The sequence below is a fragment of the Pogona vitticeps genome, chromosome 3, assembly GCF_051106095.1.
Source record: "Pogona vitticeps strain Pit_001003342236 chromosome 3, PviZW2.1, whole genome shotgun sequence".
Classification (NCBI taxonomy): Eukaryota; Metazoa; Chordata; class Lepidosauria; order Squamata; family Agamidae; genus Pogona; species Pogona vitticeps.
Window position 1 is genome coordinate 123,696,137 of NC_135785.1, and position 26,648 is coordinate 123,722,784.

At 41.0% G+C, this 26,648-nt stretch overlaps 1 protein-coding gene across 3 annotated transcripts in view; it reads right to left on the reverse strand.

Annotated features, from left to right (window-relative positions):
• The window catches only part of DGKH (diacylglycerol kinase eta), a 162,022-nt gene that overhangs the window by 91,319 nt on the left and 44,055 nt on the right, over nt 1–26,648 (reverse strand). For all 3 annotated transcript variants that reach the window (XM_020804270.3, XM_020804272.3, XM_078390713.1), the window contains exons 2-3: nt 9,595–9,705; nt 4,033–4,113 (exon numbers count right to left, since the gene is read on the reverse strand). In XM_020804270.3, coding sequence (XP_020659929.3) covers nt 4,033–4,113; nt 9,595–9,705 — 192 coding nt within the window. The remainder of the gene's footprint in view (nt 1–4,032; nt 4,114–9,594; nt 9,706–26,648) is intronic.

The window sequence follows — 26,648 nt, forward strand, 5'->3', positions numbered from 1 at the left end:
GTTTCTGGGAGTTGCAGTTCAAAAGCATCCGAGTAACAAAGGTTAAGAACCACTGCATTAACAGAAGTATAGTCTCTAAATCCCGTGAAGCACTAATTCCCCTCTATCCAGCACTGGTTAAGTCTCATTTGGAATACTGTGTTCAGTACTAGACACACATTTTAAGAAGGACGCCAACAAACTGGAATAAATTAAGAGGAAGACAACAAGAATGATCGAGGGACTGGAAATCATGCCATATGAGGAAAGACTGAAAGAACTGGGCATATTATCCTTGAGAAAAGAAGACTAAGGGGAAATCTGATAGTTTTCAAATACTTGAAAGGTGGTCATATAGAGGAGGGGCAGGATCTGTGTTCCATCATCCCAGAATGCAGGACATGTATTGATGGGATCAAGCTAAAGGACGCAAGATTTGGGCTGAATATCAGGAAAAATTTCTTAACAGATAGAGCTGTACAATAATACAACTAATTACCTTGGGAGGTGCTGAGAGCTCCTACGCTGGAGGCATTCAAGAGAAAATTGGACAACCATCTGTCAGATCTGCTTTGATTTAAATTCCTGCATCCCTCTGGATTTGGCTTACAGTAGTCACATGGGAAATCATTAGATTCTCTTAGGTGATCTTGCATAATAATTTAAAATCTGGTGAGAATATTTAAAGGATTGCAATCTGCTCACTAACACCGAGATTCCATTTGCAGCACTGTTTGTCAAAAGCGGAGCCCCTCAAATTATAACATTTTAGAGGTGGCCGCACAACATGAGCAAGAGAGGACATAAGCAAAGGCAATGGCCAAGTCTGATTCATTATGTATACTGGAAGACCAAATCTGTGAAAAAAAGGATGATGAAAATAAAAAATCATCAATACCAATAGATTTAAAAAATTGTAGAACCCATTAAAATTATCATGATGCATACCGTGGAGGTTATAAAAACTAAATTGAAAAGCCAAGTTCCAGAGGCAGACCTCTTGTTTATTCAACACTTTACTCAGAGAGTTTCAGGTTAAATATCATTAAGCCTCCAAACTAACATGAGTCTTTTTAATAAAACTAAACTCGATGGGATGTAGAATTCCACTACACCAAGGTTTCCAGTCCTTCATCATCTATTGCTGGGAAATTAAAGTTTATTTTTCCAGTTAGTCTGGCAAGAGTCATCTCACGAATTAGAAAATTAGCAGGCAAAATGAATCCCAAATGTGCTACACGCAGTTCAACAGAAGAACACAAGGAAATTAAGTGTATCTTTGACTCCCTCCAATCTACCAATTAGCACAACTTGTTCATTTCTTTATTGAATTTCAGATGCATTTTGGAATAGTCTGATGGAAGTTGAATTAATATGTGCAAAGAAAATAAACCATGTTTCCATACATATGTCTTGGCTTTTTATTCCTTTTCCTATTTTTATTTTAAATATAATTTTTTTCATGAAGTGCAATTGACAAGGATCAGTTCTTTCACGTAACTGACAACCCATTCAGTTCCACATTTTGCTAATTTCCATCCTGGATGCAGATATCCATTTCCACACAAATCTTTAAGCACTAAAGAACTATTCTACACAATGATTACATGCCTCTTAGCACATAAGGTCTTAAGAAACATGTCTGTTAAGTTAAATAAAGGGCCGCTCTAAAGCAGGCTTGAGTTTATTGTAGACCACAGTTCTTTGGCCTGTGACTGCAAGAAAACTTCAGAATTCTTCGAAGTTCCAAACTTAGTGGCTCTATCCCAAATCTCTGTATTTAAAAACGCTAACAATATTGTATTAGTTTTCTGAGTGTTAATGAGCGCAATAGCACTTTTCATCAATTTACTTTGTTTTGATTCTGCAATGTTCTCATTAAAAGTATCAACATTTTTTAAAAAAGACAATATTTCAGTGAGCAAAAACAAATAGATGCAAAAGCTGACCACAAAAAAATCTATCATTTGGTTATCTATCCTGTTAAGAGTTGAGACAACACTCGTCCAAACATCATGTCATGGGGGCATTCTGACCAAGTAATACTGACCACAGCCATTCCAGCTGTGAGATACGAGGCGAGAGGGTAGAAGCTCTCACCGGAGTGTCGTCCTCCCTCAGAAAGGAGCAAGAGGCACAGACAGACCCTCCTATGCCACCCATCGAGACTATACAATGGAGAGTGGATACTCGTGAATTACAGCGGGAACTGTCAAGATGACAGTTGCCACTCAGACTGAGAGTGAATTGGTGGGAAGAGAAAAAAGGGGGAGGCCCGTCGTGGAGTAGGAATGGGGGATGAAAAAGGTGAGGTGGATGTAATACTGGGGGGTTGGGAAATGACATGGGTTGAGGACCCGTGGACTGGAAAATGGAAGGAGGTACGGGTCCCTAGAGAAGAAGCCAATTATCGATGGAGAAGGGGGTTGCCACCGCGTCCCTCCTATTGCGGTGAGTCAGAAGCCAGAGAATGGCGCCGGAGACTCCGGGAAGAGAAAGAGGCAGTAGAAAGAGAAGAGAGGGAACGTTGGTTATGGCATCTGGAGGAAGCCCAGAGGAGGTGATTCCTGATGGATCGTGGGGCTCCTCTGAGGAGAGGAGGACCCCTATGAGCCAGAGGGGCGAGATGAAGAGACCACCCCGTTATTAGACCCCGGGACTGAAACTGCTCAGTTGGAAAGCAGTAACCCCTTTTTGAAAGGACCGTGGAGTGACTTGAACTGTAACCCTTTTAATAAAGACGTTTGGATGCCCTCGTGGGACCCATTGGTCACGAGAGACAATATAGAAGTTGAGTTTGAACCCACTGACCTACTGTTACATGTTCCAATAAAGCAGAAGAACACAAGGAAATTGCTAATTCCCCAGAGGACAGGATTAAATTCAAAATGAACTTGACAGATTAGAGTCCTGGGCCAAAACTAACAAAATGAATTTCAACAGGGAGAAATGTAAGGTCCTACAACTACGCAGAAAAAAATGAACTGCACAGATACAGGATGGAAGACACCTGTCTAGACAACAGTACCTGTGATAGGGATATAGGAGTCTTGGTAGACCACAAACTGAACATGAGTCAGCAGTGTGATGCGGCTGCCAAGAAAGCCAATGCAATTCTTGGTTGCATCAATAGGAAGGAGTATGGTGTCTAGATCAAGAGAAGTGATAGTACCACTCTATTCTACTTTGGTCAGACCTCACCTGGAGTATTGTGTCCAGTTCTGGGCACCTCAATTCAAGAAAGATGTCGACAACCTGGAACGCGTCCAGAGGAGGGTGACTAAAATGGTCAAAGGTCTGGAATCCATGTCCTATGAGGAGCGGCATAGGGAGCTGGGAATGTTTAGCCTTACAAAAAGAAGGTTAAGAGGGAACATGATAGCCATGTTTAAATATCTGAAGGGATGTCATGTCAAGGAAAGGATAGGTTTGTTTTCCATGGCTCCAGACACTAGGACAAGGAGCAATGGTTTCAGACTACAGGAAAAGAGATTCCACCTGGATCTCAGGAAGAACTTCCTGACAGTCAGAGCTGGTCAGCAGTGGAATAGGCTGCCTCGGAGTGTGGTGGAGTCTCCTTCTTTGGAAGTTTTAAAAGCAGAGGCTGGATGGCCATCTATCAGGAGTGCTTTGATGGAGTTCCTGCATGGCAGGGGGTTGGACTTGATGGTCCCTGTGGTCTCTTCCAACTCTGTGATTCTATGACTCTACATTATTATGGTTTTTAAAAAAATAAAATAAAAGAATTATTAGGAAAATTGGCATTTTTCTTTTTTAACTATCAATAGTTTTTCCATTCTGAGTCCTGAGGGCAAAGACTGTCATTTATTTTTATAAACTACTCTGGGACTCATTTTCAACCAAAATATGATTAAAAATTATTTTCATGAACAATAAATATTTTCTCAGCAAACTGAACATAGTTCAATAAACATACTGTCTTAACACTGTGGGAGAAAATCTACCATATAAAAATATGAAATATGAAATATGGCAAAGAGAAAAAACCAAAACATATTTTTAACACATTATCAGAAATATGTGGCCGCATACCGTGAAGCTATTGTTGACATTTTTTGTGCTTGATTCAGCAACGCTGGCATCGGACAGGTCAACTTCATCAAATATTAGTGACTGTGAAAAGAAGACAGAGATGGACATCATTTCCCCTGCCGCTTGAATGTTATCTTTTCAACCCTTGTTTAGAAAGACAAACTCCACCTTAATTACTACATCACCACTCAGGCAAGTAGACCCCAAGGTACTGTTAAACCAACTGTGGCATCCGCCCAGGTCATGAATATTAATGTGATATCTGCATAGACCAATGGGAGTGCTGGAGGGGCGGAGTCACAAAATATAAAAGTCTCCACAGAAGGAGAGGGAAGTTAGTTGAAGAGTTTTAGGGAGATTGAGAGTTTAGAGAGAGTTGAAGAGTTCTGGGAGTTTGGGGGGGAAAGTGGTGGTTGAGAGTGGATGAATGTTTGTTGAAGAGTTAACAACATTGCTTGTTCGGTCAACATATGTAACAATACACAATTTCTATTTGGTTCTTTTAAAATGACACATTGCCTGGACCTCTGTGATTAATAATAAACAATGTTGATGTAATCAACTGGTGGCAGCTCTTAGTTTGGTGAAACAAGCAGGGACCACATGGGAATGTGACACCAACCAATCAAAAGAACTGTCAGAGAAAATAATCCAGTTCTGAACTGCCTCTAGTTATCTACATGTTCAGTAAGTTCCCATTCAACTCCTCATACTTTCTGGAGTATAAGCAAGAAGAACAGAGCTTCTGCTGTATGTGCTTTAGGATGGTGGTCAGAAATCTGCTTTCCCTTATATTTTTTCCCCTAAACGTGGGTAAGCAGATGTCACTGGATTGCAGGTTTCATCATTTCTTACTGTGGACTTTGCTGACTAAGGTAGTTGCATTCTGAAAAAACCTAGAGGGCCGCAAGTCAACTACCTTTGCCATACACATTTTCTCAGTATTCAATAAATTACTTTTAAGAATAGCACATATATCCAGAACCTCAGACAAACAGACAAACAAAAACAATGCAACAAATTATTAGTGCTTGCTACATAACATTATGGTTACATGGTAGTGCGGCCATATATTTTGTGGAAGCACAGAAAAAAGGATTCTAAGATAGGGTACCCCAAACAAAAAATTATACCTATGAAACTGGGTCTCAGATCAGCACCAAATTTGGCAAGGACGTAGTAAAAAGGCTGCTTTGACTCTGTGCCACATTTGCGGATGTTTGAGAAAAGAGTAATTTGTGGTGTGTGTTTTTTTAAAGTAACACTGTTCCCCCCCCCCCATAAAGATGCAAGTGACCATAAATCTGTAGCTAACCGGAAAGAGATAAAAATTTTAGAAAAGACAAAATTTGGAGAGGGGCTTAGTGTTTTTTTTTCATCCACAGGAATTGGACCATTCATGACTCTAACTCAGACCCTTTAATTACTGCTTTTTGCTATCATGCAAAAACATGGATCCGAAGCACAAATCCTCATGGATCCACATGATTTTTATGCAGGATCAGACCCAAACCACTATCCAATCATAGGGCTCATCTATGCCCACAGACTACACCACAGAAACCATGGGTCCCTCAGTACATGGGTTTGCAGTGGTGCAAAAGCATGGATCTGATGCACGAATCCTCATGGATCCACATCATTTTTATGGAGAATCATCCCCAAGCAACTGTCCAATCATAGGCCCCATCTTTGCCATCTGTATACTGGTGACACCAACCCAAAACTCTGGATAATGTCTCCCAGTGGTTTCATGTAATTATTAAATAACATAGGGGAAAAAAACAGAACTTTGAGGAGTTCCCACAGGCCGAGTGTCAAAGAAGGAATCCTCCTGTACCACCTTCTGAGTTCTTTCCTCCAGGAAGGTTTGGAGCCATCATAAAACAGTGCCCCCAAGTCCCATTCCACAGAGACAGGTCAGAAGGACACTGTGGTTGGTAGTATTGAAAGCTGCTGAGAGGTCCAGCAAAACCACCAGGGACAGAGATCCTCTATCCTTTTCCCGTCGTAGGTCATCTACCAAGACGACCAAAGCCACCTCTGTCCCATAACCAGGCCTGAAGCCAGATTGAAATGGCTCAGGATACTCTGTCTCATCCAGGAACGTCTGGAGCTGAGAAGCCACAACCCACTTTAGCACATTCCCTATAGATATTAGACACTGGTCAGTAATTATTCAGTATTGTGGAGTCCAAAGAAGGCTTTTTTAAACAGTGGTCTTACTATTGCCTCTTTTAAGCATGATAGGATCCTACCCTGTTGCAAGGAGGCATTCACCACTCTTCCTACCTAATCGACTAGTCCTTTCCTGGCAACCTTTATGAGCCAGGAAAGGAAAGGATCCAGCAGGTATGTGTTAGGAAGGGTCCTGATCACATCATCAGGCTGCAGAAACTGAAACTCCTCCTTTAACACAGGGCAAGTAGAAGTCACATTTACATTCACAGGACCTGAATCAACTACAGTATCCCAGTCATAGCAAATGTGAGCAATCCTGCCTGCCAAGTGTTTGACAAATTCTTCACAGAGAGCTATACAGTGGTGCCCCGCATAGCGACGTTAATCCGTTCCAGGATTAACGTTGCTAATTGGATTTGTCGCTATGCGGGGGGGAACCCATAGGAACGCATTAAACTCCGTTTAATGCATTTCTATGGGGCAAAAACTCACCGCTATGCGAAGATTCCCCCATCCGGCTGCCATGTTCGCTACCCGGTAAGCAAGGGCAGGGCGCGAAAACGGAGTGGACAGCCATTTTTTTCTTCCGGCTGCCATTTTGGAACCACCGATCAGCTGTTTTTAGAACATCGCAATGCGATGTTTTGCCATTCAAAACGTTGCAATGAGATCGCATTAGCGATCGCAAAAAACGCATCGCTATGCGGATTCTTCGTTAAACGGTGCGCTCGTTAAGCGAGGCACCACTGTATTGTGGTCTGCATTATCTTCCTGGTGGCTAGCATGTAGCAGGCTCTTGACCATTCGAAAGATATCTCCACTGGGTGATTCCACAGAAATGCAATGGTGGGAGAGTAGAATGACTTCTTTACTGCTTCCACTGCCATGGAATAAGCTTCTAATTGGCCCCAGCTCTTTTTTTTTATCAGATTCACTCAACGTTTTCTGCTATCATTGCTCATATCTATGGCCCACTTGTTTCATCTCCACCAGCTCCCTGGTAAATCAGAGGGCCAGTTTGGCTTGACTTTGAGGGAGGAGATATGTAGGCACAATCATGTTGATGGCTTTTGCCATTTCCGTATTCCAGAGATCAACTAGGGATTCAACAGAATCACCTGTCAAGGTGACAAGAAACTCCCCAAGGGCAGCAACAAAACCATCTGGATCCATCAACCTTCTAAGGCAGATTGCCTTAGTCAGAACTACACCCCGCACAGGGTCTTTTAAAGATCTTCCAGGAGGGCCTCCTCTCAGTTTTTCAGGCCCCAGTGTGAGGTCACCCAACCTTCCCACCTACTGCCAATTACACCATAGAATCTTCAATAGTCTCTGAGAGAGCTGAGATCTACCAGCAAAAACATCCTTATAGTCATTATGTGTTTTCTGTTTCATCAATTTAAAAATTCAGTGTGAAAAACAGAAGTATTTCTGCATGAACACCAAATCAATTGAGTCAAATATTTTGACTCCAGCTCCAAGAATCCACACTTAGCATAGCCAGTGGTAGAGTTACAGGCACTATAACTACAATATACGTGGAGAGCCAAAAGTCTCCTGAACTAATGAATATAATGTTAATCTTTGTGTCAATGATAGGGCCATGAAATATCTCAGAGCTTCTTGACCTACAACACTTCTAAGGATGTTTTAAGGAAGACGTTGTTGATGGATAAGCCAAAGAAAGATGAATGGTATCTGCTTTTGGGTTCCTGTTAAAGGTAAAGGTAAAGGTTCCCCTTGACAATTTTTGTCCAGTCGTGTTCGACTCTAGGGGGCGGTGCTCATCCCCGTTTCCAAGCCATAGAGCCAGCGTTTTGTCCGAAGACAATCTTCCGTGGTCACATGGCCAGTGCGACTTAGACACGGAACGCTGTTACCTTCCCACCAAGATGGTCCCTATGTATCTACTTGCATTTGCATGCTTTCGAACCGCTAGGTTGGCGAGAGCTGGGACAAGCAACGGGCACTCACTCCGTCGTGTGGATTCGATCTTACGACTGCTTGGTCTTCTGACCCTGCAGCACAGACTTCTGCGGTTTAGCCCACAGTGCCACCACGTCCCTTAGGGTATTCCTGAGAAACACAAAATTTCTGATTCTTTGAATGTTTTTCACAACAGGCCAGGCAACCGCTGAGGGGTTTGGAACCCTCCTTTCCTGCCCATTCCCAGTGCTCCATGGACTTCACCACAGCCTCTCAACTTTTCACATCTCCCAGAAATCTTGGGAGAACTATTTGCCATTTAAATGCAACACATGCACCCTAGTCAGAAATAGGAAGTGACAGACCCATCACTTCCAGTTTCTAAAAAAGGCTAACTCTGGATGAAATGGAGCCTGAAGGCAAAATTACATTTAAATGGAAGATCTTAAAAACCAAATGGAGTTGGGTGTTATCAGCACACTGCTGGTACCAGACCACAAAATTCTGAACAGCTTCTTTCAGTTTTTTAACGCACATGTGAAATAGTCTGGGGAATCATGGAACCCTGGGAGACTCTGTTCTGTTCTGTTCTGAAACCTTTAATGCCATTTACAAGTTACAACAACACAAGCAAAATAGGAAAAGTAAAATTACTCCACAGGCTAATGGTCAAGGTGTTGAACCAGAAGTCCCCCAGCACCCCTACCATTCACAAAGAGACACCATGCAAGGGAAAATCTCAGAAGCTAACTCCTTTTTTCATCAGTTCACCAGTTCTCACTAAAACACAACAGGCTGCCCTTTGCTATGTAAAGCTTGGCATCTTTTTTTCCTGCTGGCAACATGGGGATGGTATGATGTAGCAATGTTGGGCCATTTCCTGGATTTCTGAATCATGGGTACAGAAGCACAATATCCCACATTCATCAACTGGAAGTTTTTAAAATAACTGATTTTCTTATGATTAGCAAAAACAGAAAAAGTCAGTTACCAAAGGAGCCACTGGTACACCACTGACTGCTGAATGCTTTCTGTTGAAGCAGCTGAGGACTTCCCTTGTGACTCACCCTTGCTTCTTTTGTCTATAGCTAGGCTATTCCAAGTATACCTTTTGGCAGTATCTATTTTTAGATCATGGCACTTTTAACCAAGGTCAGTTTGGGATGGATGCAAGTGGGGAGCCCTCACCTATTATTCATTTGCTTCTTCGAAGTCTCTTAAGAACTAAAAAAGAAAACTACAGAGAAAATACAATTTTGATGTCCAAAAAAAGCTATAAACTCAGTGATTTTAATACTGTTTTTAAACTTCTATCACAATCAGAGTGGTCGCATAGACCAGATGGGCGGGATACAAATCAAATAAATAAAATAAAAATAAATAAAATAAAATCACCTAAAAGTATCCCCTCCATCCATATAAAGAAAGTTAATTGCTAGCAGGATGCAGTTTTACCTTTGAATCCTTGGCATAGTAAAGTGTACGGCCCCGAAGTTTAAAGTAACGCTTCTTCCACCTCTGGAAAGAACTGGTTTGCTTCAAGAGTAAACCCTCCTTTATACTGGTCTTGAGAAAAAAAGAGAAATATATAAAAATACAGAATTCCACATGTTAATATTATTTATCTGTCTATCTATTCTGCCTTTCTCCTTAAAAAGGACCCGACAGCTTACATCATTAAAATACAATATTTAAACACTAAAAACAATAAGCATAGAAATATTAAATAAAATCAAAGAAATACCACACTATAAATGATACTGTTATATAAACAGTGAATTTCTTTATCCATTTCTACAAAGAAAAATTAGAACCAAATCTGTCTTCTAAAGATATAATTCTGACATATCACGTGCAAGAAATACATTTAATTATAACTCCTATAGCAGTTTCTAGCTTTAAGACTTAATGGAGCACATATGAGGAGGATTTGTTTAAAGTTTTGTGTCCTGTTTCCTTGGTTTTGTGTGTTTTAAACACCTTTTTGACATGAAAACAAGTGTTAAAATGTTGTAAACGATAACCAATTTTGTAATCAATGTATTCCAACAAATTGTAATTTTAGTCACAGATCAGAAAGGAAATATAGATGAAAAGGTCAGACACCAAGTAATCAGACTTGTGGAATGAAAAAGTGTACCTATCAGACTGTCCATTAAACAATCCACATTTTCATCTTACTAACATATAGGACATTCTTATGTACATCAGGCAAATAAGACAAAATGGAGAGAAGAAAAACACATTTGCAGAAACTTACAGCTATTTATACATATGTAGGGCTCCCCCCACCCACCCACAGGTGACTTAGCAGGTACGCTGTAGGAAATGTATTTGTTGCTATAGTAAAAGGAAATATGCAAATCATTTTTTAAAAAACCCAAACCCTCAATCCTAAAATAATCAAACAAATTAAAAAATCCTCCATTGATAGCATCCAGAAATTAAACAATACAGAAATCCTTGAGCAGCAGTTGGGGCAAGAGACAACGAGGCAGAAGAACAAATCACCCTGTTTAATATATGTAAAGGTAACGCTCAACTGGGATCAAGGAAATCACGTTGTGCAGTTAAGAACTTTTTAAAAAGACTCATCATTTTATTGTGTTGTAAACCACCCAGAGTGGCCTTGCAGCCAGATGGGCAATACAGAAGTCAAACAAACAAACAAACAAACAAACAAACAAACAAACAAACAAACAAACAAACAAACAAACAAACAAACAAACACATCTATGCTTAATGACAAGGTCATTTTCTTCCTTTCCCATTTCCTAGAAATATCTACCCGCATATTAGAAAAAGGTGTTCAAATCCAGAACTGACAGGCAGTGGATGAAATCCCGTAGTAAACTGCAACCAGACTAAGCCCATTCAGTGAGGGGGATCTGGTGAGCTACCTGTATACCTATGTTGTCTGTACAGATAAAACGTGCCTACTCTAGCTGCAACGTACTATTGGATTTCAGTCAGTCAGTGTCTATCTGAGCCCTGTAATGATACATAGCATAGTTTGGGGTGGGTGGGGATGTTAGGAAAGAATATAAATTTATTTCCCCTATTCCTTTCTGAAATATCCTTTCCTTCCGTGAGCCACAAACAGCAAGAACACACATACGCATGCACACACAACTGAATATACGAGAGGAAACAGGTTGACTCTAACCTCTCTCTGAGTCATTATACCTCTTTGCTGACACATGCCTGTTTCCTGTTGCCAGTAGGGAAGGGCTTTCTCTGGATTGAGCATGTACATGAGAACCAATTACCAGGAAGTAACATCATCCACTCGGCTCTTCGTTCATACAAATTAGTTTCAAAATTCCATGGTTTTCACATTTAAAGAGAGCACATTTGAAAGCTCCTAATTTCTGTCCATGCAGTTTACCATCTCAGATCTTCCAAACAGTAATGCGGTACCATGTACAATTTTATACCAACTTTCAGCACTTAATTTTCTAATTTTAGTGAACATTTTTATCTACAGTACAGTCTCAGTCTTCATTGTTATTAATTTAATATTAGCAAATGTATATAACATTATCAACTTGCACAGCACCTTAGGAAGCAGGAGAGGACGGGCCCCTACTCTTTTGGGGCCTTACAGGTCAAAGCCAGCACTTACAGTCTGCAATGTGACATAGACAAAAACACAAGACGACAAGGAGGAACTGAAGGAAAGGGTAAACAGAGAGAGTATGTGATTGTTTCCGTTACACGTTTAGCTACTCTTGACCCAAAGCGACATATGGTAAGAATTCCAAATATCAAAGATGACAAATGAGCAAGTGCATGTTCCTTCTCCATACACATACCATCTCAGCCTGTAGAAGATTTTAAGGAAAAACAGAGTCTTGGCATTTACCACACGATGGCGGTACAGTTTCACGAAAACTGTTCTAATCATTCTGTAGTAGGTTATTTTATTTGTAGCACAAGCTGCATAATTCTCTCCTTACACAGAAAAACAACTTCTACTCTAGACTACTTTAAAGTAAGGCGTACTTGAATCTGGCCTCAGAATAAAAGCAAACAAATGTTGGAAAATGCCGTGTTGCTCTTGGTTGTATCTTTCACTGTTCCACTGAAATACACTGGAACTATCAGTCCCACACAATACCCTCAGATGGCAGGGTTTCATAGCAGGGATCACGTAAAACTAAATTCCACCTTCATTTTCACCCATTTCAAAAAAGAAGAAATGGGCCCCCGTTGCCAAATATGAAATATACCAGTGACATACAATTTATCCAGCTACCACTGGCATTAACATTATTATACAGTTACTTTTCCCAGCATCTACATTAATGATTTCTGGTCAGTTTAACCAATAAATAAACCGGAGACAGGGAGGGAGAACTGATATTCCCTGTTCCTTCTGCCCCACCAGCCTCACAGACTCACTTGGTACAGATGCAAGAGAAGGTTTCTTCTGTGGCTGCTCCAATGCTGCCGGCCCTCTTTTTGCTGTCTTAGCAGGCAAAGATCTTTCTCTTAGGCAGGCTTTTAATGAAGTAAATTGCTGCTGTTGACGGAGTTTTTAGTATACGAGCTGGATCCTTAAAAAATTATTTAAATTGTTTAAAGGGCTTTTATTCCATACTTTTAAATGCATAATTTGTTTAATTTTGTGTGTTATTGCAATTTATGATATTTTTAATTGTTTTAATACTTTTTTAAAAAAAATCCATTGTAAGCTATCCTGGGCCCCTCTGCTAAGAGAAATGCAAAAAATAAACTAACTAAATAAATAAAACAATTTATCAACGAGCCATAAATAGTAATACAAGTTTACACTTATTAATTTGTAATTCTTCACTCCCTTCAACTTCATCCCACAAAGCACCCTAAAAACAGAAACATAAAACAATTATGAAACTGTGCTAATAAGTAACATTAAAGATTAGAATTTAAGTAGTCCTAACAGTCACGGATTTCTTCCTCCATCAAACATGAGATATTATTACTATGTTAGTTTAAAACTAATTTTAAATGCTTTGAAAAACCATATACGACTACAAAAACTATCCTTTTCTTAACCTCCTTTATAGCAACAAATTCCTTTTGGCAATTGAAACTGACATTTCTTAAAGGTTATTCTTCTGGAGACAGTATTTTCTGCATGCAAGCCCAATTAAGAGATACACATAAGTAAACAATTCTCATACCATCTGTTTCTTCAAGGCAAAATAAAATGAGTCAAATTTAAGTTCATGAAAACAGTACAAAAAAGATAAATATTAGTTTTACTTTGTATCCCCAAAGAATACCTATTGCAAGTAAAAACACTTCCCCTGATTATAACTGTTCAGAACAAACTATTACATACGTATGTTAATTTGTTCCCCAACTGATTTTCATTTACAGAGCAGACACATTGAATCAAAGCAATTTCCACTTGGAAAAGAAATGCAGTCAATTTATGCATAATACTGTAAATAATTGGGCACTGTCAAGTCAAATCTGATTCATGGCAACCCCTTTCAGGATTTCATAGGTAGCGAGTACTCAGAAATAGTTTACTGTTCACTTCTTCTGGGGGCAGGTTTGGGGACTGTGCAGTTTGCCCAAAACTGCACAGGCTGACTCTTCTGGGATGGTACAGGGAGGAACTGAACTCCCAACCTCTGGCTCCACAGCCAGATACCTAACTCACTGAGCTATCCAGCCAACTAATTTATACAGTACATAGAACTATCAAATTCTGGTGGGAGGGAAGCACCAAGAAGCCATAGTCTCAGCTGGTTGCAACATTCTCTTAATTCCATTAGAGTAGAGAACAAAATATTTTCAAGGAAGATTGTTGTAGAATGTATTCGCAAAGGCTTTCACAGCCGGTATCTAATGGTTGTTGTGGGTTTTTCGGGCTCTTCAGAACACGGCCAAAAAGCCCGAAAAACCCACAACAACCATTTTTGTAGAACATGGCAATTCATGTTCAAACACAGCAGAATTTTCTGAGATTTATACTAGTGAGATACACTGATAAGACAATAGGAAAAAAAAACATTTTATGTAACATAAACATGGAGTCTGACTAAAATAAAACTGAAATAAGTGACACTTCTGTTAAATGAGAATTTCACTGATTTCATTGTCACCTGTGTAAACAACGGTGTGAATTCACAACAGGATCTTTTACTGCTTGGTTTTACTTTGACATGTTACTACTCAAGAGGAGTATGGCTAGGAGGATTCCCAGAATTGCTTATGAAAAGTGCTGAAACTGGTGTATAAAGCTGATATTAGACAAGAAATAAGGACTACTCACTATACCATCCCAGTATCTCAGGTTTTACAGAGAAAAACATGCTTCAGCATTTTTACTGGCTTTAATAATGGAATACTGTGGAAACAGAAATTAACTAATTCTACTATGTCCTATAATGTACTACATGTCTCCTATCTTAGAGACATCTCAGTGCGTGTAGAGCTGTTTACTTACAAGGAGAAAAAAAAAAGTATATTTGTTCATTTTGTTCAAAATGAACAAAAAGCACCCACTATATCAATATGACGTAAAGCTGCTTTATTCTAGCTACAGATGCCACAGCTAAATCTTTGTTTAAAAAATAAACTTTCCACATTCTAGTATAACGGTTACGTGTTCCAACAGTATGCTTTCAGTTCCGCTCTGTTTCTGTTCTGCTTTGGTGTGCAAGTTACTTCAGAAGGTTCATTTAAGTGACAGGCAAAGACTGCAGGCTATTGGTCCCAAGTACCTCGGATTCTGCAAATCACATCGAAGCCCCAAACAGCCAGGCATACAAAGCCCAGGAAGCACAATGGATGAAGGTTCAGGATGGCAGCAAGTACAGCCTGTCTACTTACATTGTACAGTATATAAAAACAATTTCCTTCTGTTTAAGAAACACATATTTATGCTACCTTGCTCATTCAGCAGAATATATCACTGAACCTTTTCTGTAGCATTTCCAGTGTGGTGTAGCGGATACAGTGAGACAGACTAGGACTTAGGAGGCCTGGTTCCAAATCCCTGCTCAGGCATGGAAATTCACTGGGGACACAGAACTGGTAAAAGGTAAAAGTAAAGATTCCCCTTAACATTTAGTCTGGTCGTGTCTGACTCTAGGGCAAGGTGCTCATCCCTGTTTCCAAGCCATATAGCCAGCGTTTGTCCTAAGACAGTTTCCGTGGTCACATGGCCAGCGCGACTTGACACAGAACTCCATTACCTTCCCATTGAGGTGGTACCTATTTATCTACTTGCATGTTTACATGCTTTCTAACCATTAGGTTGGCACGAGCTGGGACAAGCGACGGGAGATCACTCCATCGTGTGGATTCGATCTTACGACTGCTGGTCTTCCCACCTTGCAACACAGAGGCTTCTACGGTTTAACCCACAGCGCCACCACGTCCCTAGAAATGGTAAAGCCACTCCTTAAATATCTCACTTACCTTCAAAGCGCTGTTAGGGTCACTCTAAGTTGATTGCAACTTGATGGCACACCTCCAACTTAGGGTGACCCTATGAATGAGCAATCTCCAAAATGTCCTGTCCCCAACTGCCCTGTTCAGCTAGCTCTTGTAGACTCAAGCCTGTGGCTTCCTCGATGACACATAATAACAACAACACTTTTGCATACAAGCCTGTTTGTTTTTACATGAATGTTTTCATATGATCACTTCACTGAACGGAGGTGTGATCAGGGAAGTGAAGTGATAGCCATGAATAGCTGAATAACAACTAACAGTAGCAACGCACAATTTGAAGCAGAATGCAACCAGGCTGGGCCTGTTCAAATACAAGTGGCATGGATGCCATCATCCTATGCCTGAATGTTGATACTGCTGGACAATCAACTGGCATGCACCAGGACAGCACTGATCTTAGGAAACTTGGCTTTGTATGTTATCCTGTGATGTTTGTTCAAAATGACAGGCCACTGCTTAGTGACTGCACACTGTCACTTTATTCATACATCCACATTTTGAACTGAATGTTAGATTCTGCAAACATCAAAAAGTGCATATTTGTAACTCAACTTAATGTCCTCCCTTCCCCCTCAAAAAATCTGATTGCAATTCGTATCTTTTTATCTTGACACTTCAAATACTTGAATTAGCATATCTTAGACATTGTATGTGACAAATACTAGCATGTCTGATAACCTGTAAATCTGTCAACCGTCTCATAGGAAAAACTACTGTCTCCCTATTTTAAGAGGAAGCAAAATGTTTGCTCCTTTCATAGTTTTCTAGTAATTAGGGTGCTTTGGACTATATTTATTTAAAATATTTTTATTTCACCTTTTTCCTTAACAAGTACCTAAGGTGGCTTACAACAATTAAAATGCAGTATTTAAGACAGCAACAGTGAGTATACAATAGTAAAAGGTAATAGTAATAGTAAAAGCCGCCTAGAGTGGTCGCAATGACTAGATAGGCGGGGTATAAATGGAATAAATAAATAAATAAATAAATAAATAAATAAATAAATAAATAAATAAATAAATAAATATAATGAAAAGAATACTAAAAAACATAAGCAACACTAAAACCCATCCAATGTGATAAGGTATAGCAATCTATTTTAAAACCCCACTCAGGCAACTGGTCACTCAGAGAAAGCTTGTCTGAAGAAAAAGGTCTTTGCCTGCTTGCAGGACAGATGGGGCCAGCCTGGCCTCCTGGGGGAGGGAATTTCAGAGACTGGGAGCAGCCATAGGAGGCCCTCTCCTGTGTCCCCATCAGATACGCCTGCGAATTTGTTTGTTCGTTCGTTCAATTTGTATTCCACTCCCATTAGTGTCGAGGCACCACTCTGGGCAGTTTCAATACATATAACAGAAAACAAAAATAAAGGTACAAACGTTAAAAACAGCAACAATAACCCTAAAAACAGATGACACTGACTAATCATATAAACCCAGAGCAGACAGAAGAAAAGACGGGGGAAAGAGGGAGGAAAACATGGTGGGACCAAGAGGAAGGCCTCTCCTGATACACCTAAACTCATTCATACGATGGAGGGAGATTCGGTCCTGGAAATATCTTCAGCCAAAGCTATTAAGGCTTTACAGGTTGGAATTAACACTTTGAATTCTGCCCAGAAATGGATAGGCAAGCCCTGCTTGGAGTGCATTACAATAATTCAGTCAGGATGCAACTAAGACAGCGATGGCAAACCTACGGCACGCTTGCCACAGCTGGCACACAGAGCCCTTTCTGTGGGCACGCGAGACATAAGTCGCCGGATCCCTACTCCCCTCCCCAAACCTGAGAAGGCGGCTGCCCGGGATTCCCCCTTCCACCGCCACTTTCGGTTCTGCGCCACAGCAGCACACCACCCTCTGGTGATCCCACTGTTACATACAGCACTGATGTTACCTGTCTGTCATGGGTTTGGAGGGAAAGTTCCATCCTATGGGGAGTGGAAGGCGGGACATCAGGAGGAGGGGCTGTACTGTATAAATATGTGATGCCTGTGTGGTGAGGGGGACACACTGTGAGAGACGCTGGGATGTGACGAAGCAGCAGCTGGGAAGAAGAAGCTGGTGTGGGAGTCTGTGTGTCAGACAGGGTACTTCTGTGTGTCAGAGTACCAACCTGATAGGTTCAGGTGTCTGTTGGTTAGCCAGAACTGATAGGTTCAGGGTCTGTGCTTCAAGTTAAGGGTTCTGTGTGAACCAAACTGTATGCTTGTATGAGTGAGAATAAGCCACGTTACTTTATCCTATTCACCTGATTATTTTATTATCCCTGTGTGTGTATTTAAATAAACCTTATTCTTTTATTGTTTAAAAATCCATCCCTGGTCTGTGTGACTTCTTATAGGGAATGGTTGGTGGCAGCTTAGTGTAACTGTGTGACAGATCCCAGTAGGTCTGGGTTTGTCACATTGATTGGTGTCCAGCGTGTGGGATACGACTGGTCCAGTTGTCCAGTGGTCCAGCAAAGCCTTGGCAAGTGTGCCCAGAGCAAGGGGGGTCTAGTCAGGGACAGTCTGAGGCGCGTAGGTAATCTTCTAGGTGTACCTCACGGGGGGGTGCACTAGTGGAAGAACGTGCCAACTGGGGAGACTTAGATTAAGGTGCTCTGAGGCAGCCTAGTTTTGGCGGGAAAAAGCTGAGGCAAAACTGCGTAGTAACAGTGAGCTAGCTTGCCAGCTGAGAGGCCCAGCAGAGGGGGGTAGGCTCTGACTCGATACTGTTGCAAGTTAGTGCTGAAGAACAGCAGCAATCTCTAGGGAGAGCTGGTTCTGAGGCAAGAAGGAAAAAAGTGGTCGTTTTATTTTGAGGCTTGACTTTTTAAAGCAGCCTGTTCTGAGGGGGGATTATGCCCTTGACTCGAAGCCAGATGGCCGAAATGAGTGAAGTGAAAGACCCCCAGATTGACCAAGGTTCTGAGGATGAATTTGGCTCAGTGCAAGGTGACAGCACTGGAGAGCAGAACCCAGAACTCAGAAAATTGCTCATAGTCCAACAGCATGAACTGAGGATGAGGCAATTTGAAGTGGAGGAAAGGTTAGAGAGAGAAAAAATGGAGGAAAGGGAAAGGGAGAAACAACGGCAATTTGAACTAGAGAGAGAGAGAGAGAAAATTGCTCTGGAAAAAGAAAGGATGGCGTTTGAATTAAGAAAATTGGAACTGATGAACCAGAACAATAATAACAATAGGGATTCTGAGGGAGGCCAATTGTCTAAAGCTGACCTGAAGAAATTCCCTGTGTACCACAAGGGAGATTGTCCTGAGGTGTTCTTTTCCCTAGTGGAAAGAGCGTTTGTGGACTTCTCAGTGAGGGAAACTGAGAAGATGACCATCATGCGGTCTTTAATCAGTGGTAGCCTGGCTGAGGTTTATGCCGAGATGCCTGAGGAACTGATGAAAGATTTTGCAGAGTTTAAAAAACTGGTGTTTGCCAGACATGGGATAAATGCAGAGCAGCTGAGACAAAGATTCAGGTCCCTCACAAAAAAACCAGAACAGACTTTTACCCAAGTGGGGGCCCAATTGGTGAGGCTGCTTGAGAAATGGCTATCGCAGGAAGGAATAGAGACCTATGAGCAGCTTAAAGACTTGATAGCACTGGAACAGTTCTATTCAGTCCTGCAGGGGGAATTGAAATTCCAGGTGAGGGAAAGGAAACCGAAATCTGTGGCAGCAGCCGCAGAGATCGCAGATTTTATTTCCCAAATAAGAAAGCCCTTGGGTGAGGGGAAATCTGTAGGTAAACCCAGAGAAACCTACAGCAAGTACTCTCAGGGACCAGGGAAAAGCCAGCAAGGGGGAGGGGCCCATGGTGAAGGGAAGCCCTCAGACATGAAACTAAGACCTCAGATTTTGGAGGGAAAACCAAAACAAGATGAGAGAGAATCAAAATACACCAGAAAATGTTATTTCTGTCAGGGAAAGGGTCATCTAATCTCAGAGTGTGAGAAATTAAAGCAGCTAAAAGGAATGGTGCCTCAGGATTCTAGTGGGACCAAGCCAAAAGCTGTGTTCTGTGTCCAGAAAGAGCAAGGCTCAGTGTCACTGAGGGAGCCTGTTGCCATGGCTACTCAGTCTGGAACAGCTACCTCTGCTGATCAGGCTGAGGAAAATGGTCCTCTTGTGGAGGTAAAACGCTGCTTGCTGGTAAAAACAGATTCTCAGTTGTTTGAGACAGCAGGGGTGGACGTAGGAATACTTGACCGTCAGTATAGGGGGCTGCGGGACACTTGTTCCCAGGAAACCCTGTGCCATCCAGATATTATTCCTAGGGAGTATATAATCCCAAATGAGAGCATGAAGGTGGCAGGGATTGAGGGGCAGGTAATCTCTCTGCCAGTAGCAGAGGTACCTGTCAACTTTCAAGGCTGGAGGGGCGTTTGGCGGCTAGCAATTTCATCGACTCTGCCAGCAGCCGTGCTCGTGGGAAATGACCTGGCTGAACATGTGAAACGGGTGCTAGTGATTACACACTCACAAGCCACCACAGGGACAGTTCAGGGGGGTAATGATGAGCCAGAGACGGAAGCAGAGGGGAGTTCAGAAGCTGTGGTGGAAACCTTAACCACAGACAGCAGATTTGGACAGGAGCAAAAGGCAGACGCCACTCTCCAAAAGTGTTTTGAACAGGTGACTGACGCCCAGCTAACACCTGAAACCCCAGTGAGATTTATAGAGAAAAAGGGGATTTTATATAGAGAAACCCTGAGGAATATCTCAAAAGGGGGAGATGGGATCAGAAGTCAGCTGGTGGTACCTGAAAAGTATCGCCCCATGATCTTACAAAGGGGTCACTCTGACATGTTTGCTGCACACTTAAGGGTGAAAGGGCCCCTTGATTTGATCAAGCAAAATTGGGAGCAGATCACCCAGGATGACCCACAAGACGTTGTGACTTACATAGACACCTTGATGAATGACCTAAGGAGAAATCTAGAGCTGGCAGCAGAAAACCTGCAAGCTCAGAAGGTCAGACAGAAAACATGGTATGACCACAAAGCTAGAGAGAGGCACTTTGACCCAGGGGAGGAAGTACTTTGGCTTAGGCCCTGCAGAGAGAATAAACTGCAGCTCAAATGGGCAGGACCATATAGGGTCATTTCCAAGATGTCAGACCTGAACTACCTAATAGAGCAGGAGGAGAACCAAGCAAGGAGGGTGGTTCATGTGAATGCCCTAAAACCCTACTACAGAGGGGAACAGAGGGTTCTATTTGCTATAAAAGCAGCTGAGAGTGAGGAAGCGGAATTACCCTTCTGGGAGGGTAGAGGGGAAGTAAAATACAACCCAGAGGAGGTAAAGATCAGTCCTGCACTCACCCAAGACCAGCAGCAAGAACTAAAAATGCTGCTTAGTAAATATCAACAGGTGTTTTCCAACAAGCCGGGGATAGTGAAGGGAGTGATGCATCGGATCCACACAGGGGATGCACCCCCGCAGGCAGTATCCCCATACCGAGTAACGGGACCCTATAGGGACAAGGTGCGGAAGGAGCTGGACGAGATGCTGAGGGAGAACATAATCGTCCCCTCTTCTAGTCCTTGGTCCTCTCCGATAGTCCTTGTGGACAAGCCTGATGGGAGCATTAGGTTTTGTGTTGATTACAGGAAATTAAACCGTGTAACCACTCCTGATGCCTACCCAATGCCCAGGCTAGATAACCTGATTGAAACCATAGGGGGTTGTCGGTTCATCTCATCATTGGACCTGGTAAAGGGATATTGGCAATTAAGAATTGATCCCAGGGATCAAGAAAAGACTGCCTTTTGCAGCCCTTTTGGTCTCTATGAGTTTCGAGTCCTGAGCTTTGGTCTCAGAAATGCACCAGCCACATTCCAAAGGCTGATGGACCAGACCTTGGCAGGGCTCAGTGACTTTACAGTGGCCTACATTGACGACATAGGGATCTTCAGTAATACCTGGGAAGATCACCTGTTACACCTGGAGTTAGTGCTGCAGAGGTTAAGTGCAGCAGGGCTAACAGTAAAGGCCAGCAAGTGTCAGCTGGGTAGCCCAGAAATAAAATACTTGGGTCACATGGTAGGGGGAGGAGTGATAAAACCCCTGGAGGCCAAAATAGAAGCTGTTCGTGATTGGCCTAGACCCAACACCAAGAAAAAAGTCAAATCATTTCTTGGGTTGGTGGGCTACTACAGAAAGTTCATCCCGAGGTTTAGCGAGATTGCGGCTCCGCTGACCGATCTGACGAGGAAGAAGGCTGATGACCGCATCCCGTGGACCAGCGACTGTGAGGCGGCGTTCCAGAGGTTGAAGGAGGCGTTAATCAACTATCCTGTGCTGCGTGCTCCAGACTTCGACCGGGAGTTCATCATCTACACCGATGCGTCTAACAGCGGGGTAGGAGCAGTTCTGTGCCAGGAGGATGAAAATGGTGACCAGCATCCAGTGTCCTACCTGAGTAGGAAACTTCAAAAAGGTGAGAGACATTTGGCAACCGTGGAGAAGGAGTGTTTGGCCATAGTCTACGCGATCCAGAAGGCCAAGCCTTATATCTGGGGAAGACATTTTATTCTGTGTACTGACCATTCACCATTGCAATGGTTAAAGACAATGAAAACCCACAATAGCAAACTTATGAGGTGGGCTTTAAACCTACAGGACTATGACTTTGAAGTGAAGGTGGTCAGAGGGTCAGTGAACTGTGTTGCTGACGCCTTATCAAGAAGACCTGAAGATTGAAGACGGCGAAAGAAACATGGACTATGTGTATATAATGATGACAAAAAGTAAAATGTACCTGTTTTTGAATTGGTTTGTATGAATAAAGGTAAATTGATGTAATGTATATGATAAATGGTTAAATGCCTAAATGGCTATGGTTTAACTTAGAATGTAAGTATAAGTAATTATAATATGGTATGTATAACTGTTGTTGTGTATTTTATCCAGGTTGTTTTTTGGTGAAAAGCACGTTAGCTTTCCCCCTACAAAACAACTTATAAAGAGGGGAGGTGTTACATACAGCACTGATGTTACCTGTCTGTCATGGGTTTGGAGGGAAAGTTCCATCCTATGGGGAGTGGAAGGCGGGACATCAGGAGGAGGGGCTGTACTGTATAAATATGTGATGCCTGTGTGGTGAGGGGGACACACTGTGAGAGACGCTGGGATGTGACGAAGCAGCAGCTGGGAAGAAGAAGCTGGTGTGGGAGTCTGTGTGTCAGACAGGGTACTTCTGTGTGTCAGAGTACCAACCTGATAGGTTCAGGTGTCTGTTGGTTAGCCAGAACTGATAGGTTCAGGGTCTGTGCTTCAAGTTAAGGGTTCTGTGTGAACCAAACTGTATGCTTGTATGAGTGAGAATAAGCCACGTTACTTTATCCTATTCACCTGATTATTTTATTATCCCTGTGTGTGTATTTAAATAAACCTTATTCTTTTATTGTTTAAAAATCCATCCCTGGTCTGTGTGACTTCTTATAGGGAATGGTTGGTGGCAGCTTAGTGTAACTGTGTGACAGATCCCAGTAGGTCTGGGTTTGTCACACCCACATCACCCTCTGGTGTCTAGGTGCAGTACAACAGTTATAACTGTGTAAATATGACAGACATTCGAGCATGGCAACGAGGATTCCACAACTCGATTGAGCCATTGATTGCATGATTTCTCTTTTGACCAGCTGCACAGTATGCCTGTGAAGTCAGTTACAATATGGAATCATAAAGTTATTCTGCTTAACAGATTTTAATGTCACACTAGATATTCTAAATTCTTAGAAATAATTTTAAGCTCCCATTTTTCTTTTTCAAATATTTAGTTATTATATCATGAAATAATACCCTTTAAAAAGAGAGAGTGAGAAAGAACTGTTATTTCTCAACAGTTTTAACCTGCAATTAAGATCATCCCTCCAGTCAGTGCACAGCAGTATTAAAAAGAAATCAACGGAAGTGACACTTTTTAAAAATTGTTAAAGAGCTACAAAGTAATTTTATCTCATCAGCTGTAACAGTTAGTCAAACTCTTCAATGACACCCTGCTATTTTCACACTCACCATCCGGCAAAAATGGTAATTAAGTCACTGACTTGTAATTCTTGCTGACAGTTTCCATACCATAAAGTAACAGAGATATGTGCTCATGATCTTAAAATAACCAAATATTCATTTAGGAAGTATTTTCTACAATTCATTTTTTTCCCCTAAATATTAATAACCATTAAACATTTTCTGTGGCGTGAACTACTACATTTCTCGTAACTACACTTGTAAGAGGAAATATGGTCCCTATTTTGAAAGGATATGTTTGGAAACATCCAAGTGACAGTAAAACATCAGTTAATACTATAGTATTTAATGTATTTAATTCTAGCTGTGTGATCATGAAGAAAACAGCCTTATGTATTGGTATAAAGCCCTGAAGAATGCTTCAAACCCAAACACCTCTGTGACATTATTCCTTTGATTTTCATAATTCAAATTTATTTATTTATTTATTTATTTATTTATTTTATATAATTTATATGCCGCCCACACTACCCAAAGGTCTCTGGGATACAAAATGGCCTTGTCATTTTTTATCCCATGGACAGAATACATATAGTCCTCCAGGTACTACTGGATAGCAAGTTTGAATCTTTCTGATAACTTATTGTGTTTGCTGTAGCTGATGGGAACCACTGTCCAACAATAATTCAGAGGCCACATCTTCTTCACCCTTCCTGTGTTCTCTTGGTGGCATCTCAAATAATGGACAAAGGAAGGGGTATTTGGCAGTTGACAAATTTAAGCCCAGAAAAGTCTCACACTGACCATTTTCTGCACTTCTGTTGCCCTTAAATCAAGCACAAATGAGGACAAGGACTTATGAACTTCCCACTATTAGAAACAGGAGGACCATCATTGTGCAATAGAAGCATCTGTAAAGAGGGCTAAAAGCAGACGAATATATAAACATATACTGTAATCTCTTACACAGCAATACTGCGAAATGCTATTTGTTGCTTTGGGACTTCTTTTTGCAGAAAAAGCTACAAATGGATGATGGCATTAATCGTTTGGAAACAATGTAAAAAATCTTCAAAATCAGAGTGAAGCACAACTATAATGCAACAATGCATGAACAGCACACAGTCAAGCATCATCCGGAGGTTTGCAGCTCTTCTTGACAAAGCATGGGGCTACTAGTGGCAAGCGCTCATTCACACTGCACTTCTCTCTAGTTTGTGCTCCTCACAAAGCTGATACCTAACAACTGGGAAGCTGATAATCCATGGCAACATGGACAAAGAAGATACAGAGACATCTGGAACATAACATTTTCAGAGCCATAAATGTTTTACAAATGCTTTACTGTACTTTGGAGGGATAACAAGGACCTGACTATGTCATTTTTGTAGAGTAACACAACGACCATTACTTCTCCTTTAATGTAATGCTTATAAGTTAAAATTTGGTTTGGGGAAGGTGTTTTGTAAGGATGTAGGATTATTTTTGGCCATGCTCCTATTTTTAAGGCTCAAGAAAAAAAAAACACTTTGAAAAAATGAGATACTTTTTAAAATAGAAGAGTGATGCTAAACTTTTTAAAGGAGATTGTTTAAAGCTCTGGGTATTTTTACGGCATCCTTCTTAATCAAGGCTCCCTAGTCTTCTTCCTGAAAATTAACCTCCCAGCCACCAAGCATCTGCCCAACACAGTGAGTGTTTCTATCTTAGTATCCAAATCCTTGTTCCTAAGCTGCAACCAGTCTAACAGGAATGCGTTGATTACAGAACAACAGTCCAGGCTCCAACAGAGACACGGTTATAAGCAGACAGCTGGCAAGGTAATTTAAAGAGAAATTAGTTGAAAAGTGGACTGCGTAGGGAAAGAGGGAAAGAAGAGATTTTGATAGCTTTGGAATATTTGGACTACATTCATTGGGGACTAAGACACAAAATCAGATTCAGTTATGACAAAGCATTTCTGACACACAATATGGAACATTATGATATGGGCTTTATTAAAAATCAGAATTAGCTAATATTTTTATCAAGCTGCGAAAATATCACTAAATACCTCTTTTTTAGGTTTGCCATTACAAAATACAGGATTTTTCTCCCAATAGTCTCCTATGGCCTGTCATAGCACTATGAAGTATTCAAAAACTCATATCTGCTGATATTTTAATAGTCCAATAAAGATATTGTTCAATTCTGATTTTTTAAAATTTTTTAAAATTTTAAATTTTTTGTCATGCATCATATGGATAAGTTCCTTTTTGATTCAATATATATATATAAGTCAAGAAAGCAAATTTTTCTTCTTCTTCTTCTTCTTCTTCTTCTTCTTCTTCTTCTTCTTATTATTATTATTAATAATAATAATAATAATAATAATAATAATAATAATAATAATAATAATAATAATAATAATAATAATAATAATAATAATAATAATAATAATAATAATAATAGTATTTATACCCCGCCTATCTAGTCATTTCGACCACTCTAGGCAGCTAAGCAGGTTCTTTAAGAGGCTATTATACAGTTGCATATGTATTCAGACATGTTTTGCATTGGATGAAAGTTGGGCACCTTAGATTGCTCCAATCTTTAGAAAGCTTTTTATTGTTTCTTTTAAAGGAGATTGAGCAATAAGCCTTTACTAGACACTGGCTGAAATCCTGTTCATGCAACGAAGCCTTCAGAAGGCTGACAACATCATCAGCAGGAGTTACTTTCAGCAATTAAAGACTTCCTCCTCCCATTCTGTGGCTCCCACAAATTCTGAACAATGAAAGGGAGCCGTGGAACAGAAGTAGGAACTGTTTAATTTCTGAAAAATCATCCCCACTGATAACATCATCAGATATCCATGGGTATAGTTGTGCAAATAGGATTTCAGCCTGCCTGTTTAAAAAAAGGACAAAAAAATAAAGGCTCTCTAGGTAACAAAACAGATACTTTTAGAATATGACACTGATGTATGCATATGCTTTATCTTTGACTTTACAATATATGAGCACAACACTCCTATAATGACATCAGTATCAACTTATTAATTACTTTTCTTGCTCCCATTTATTCTTCCCTCATCTCAATTATAT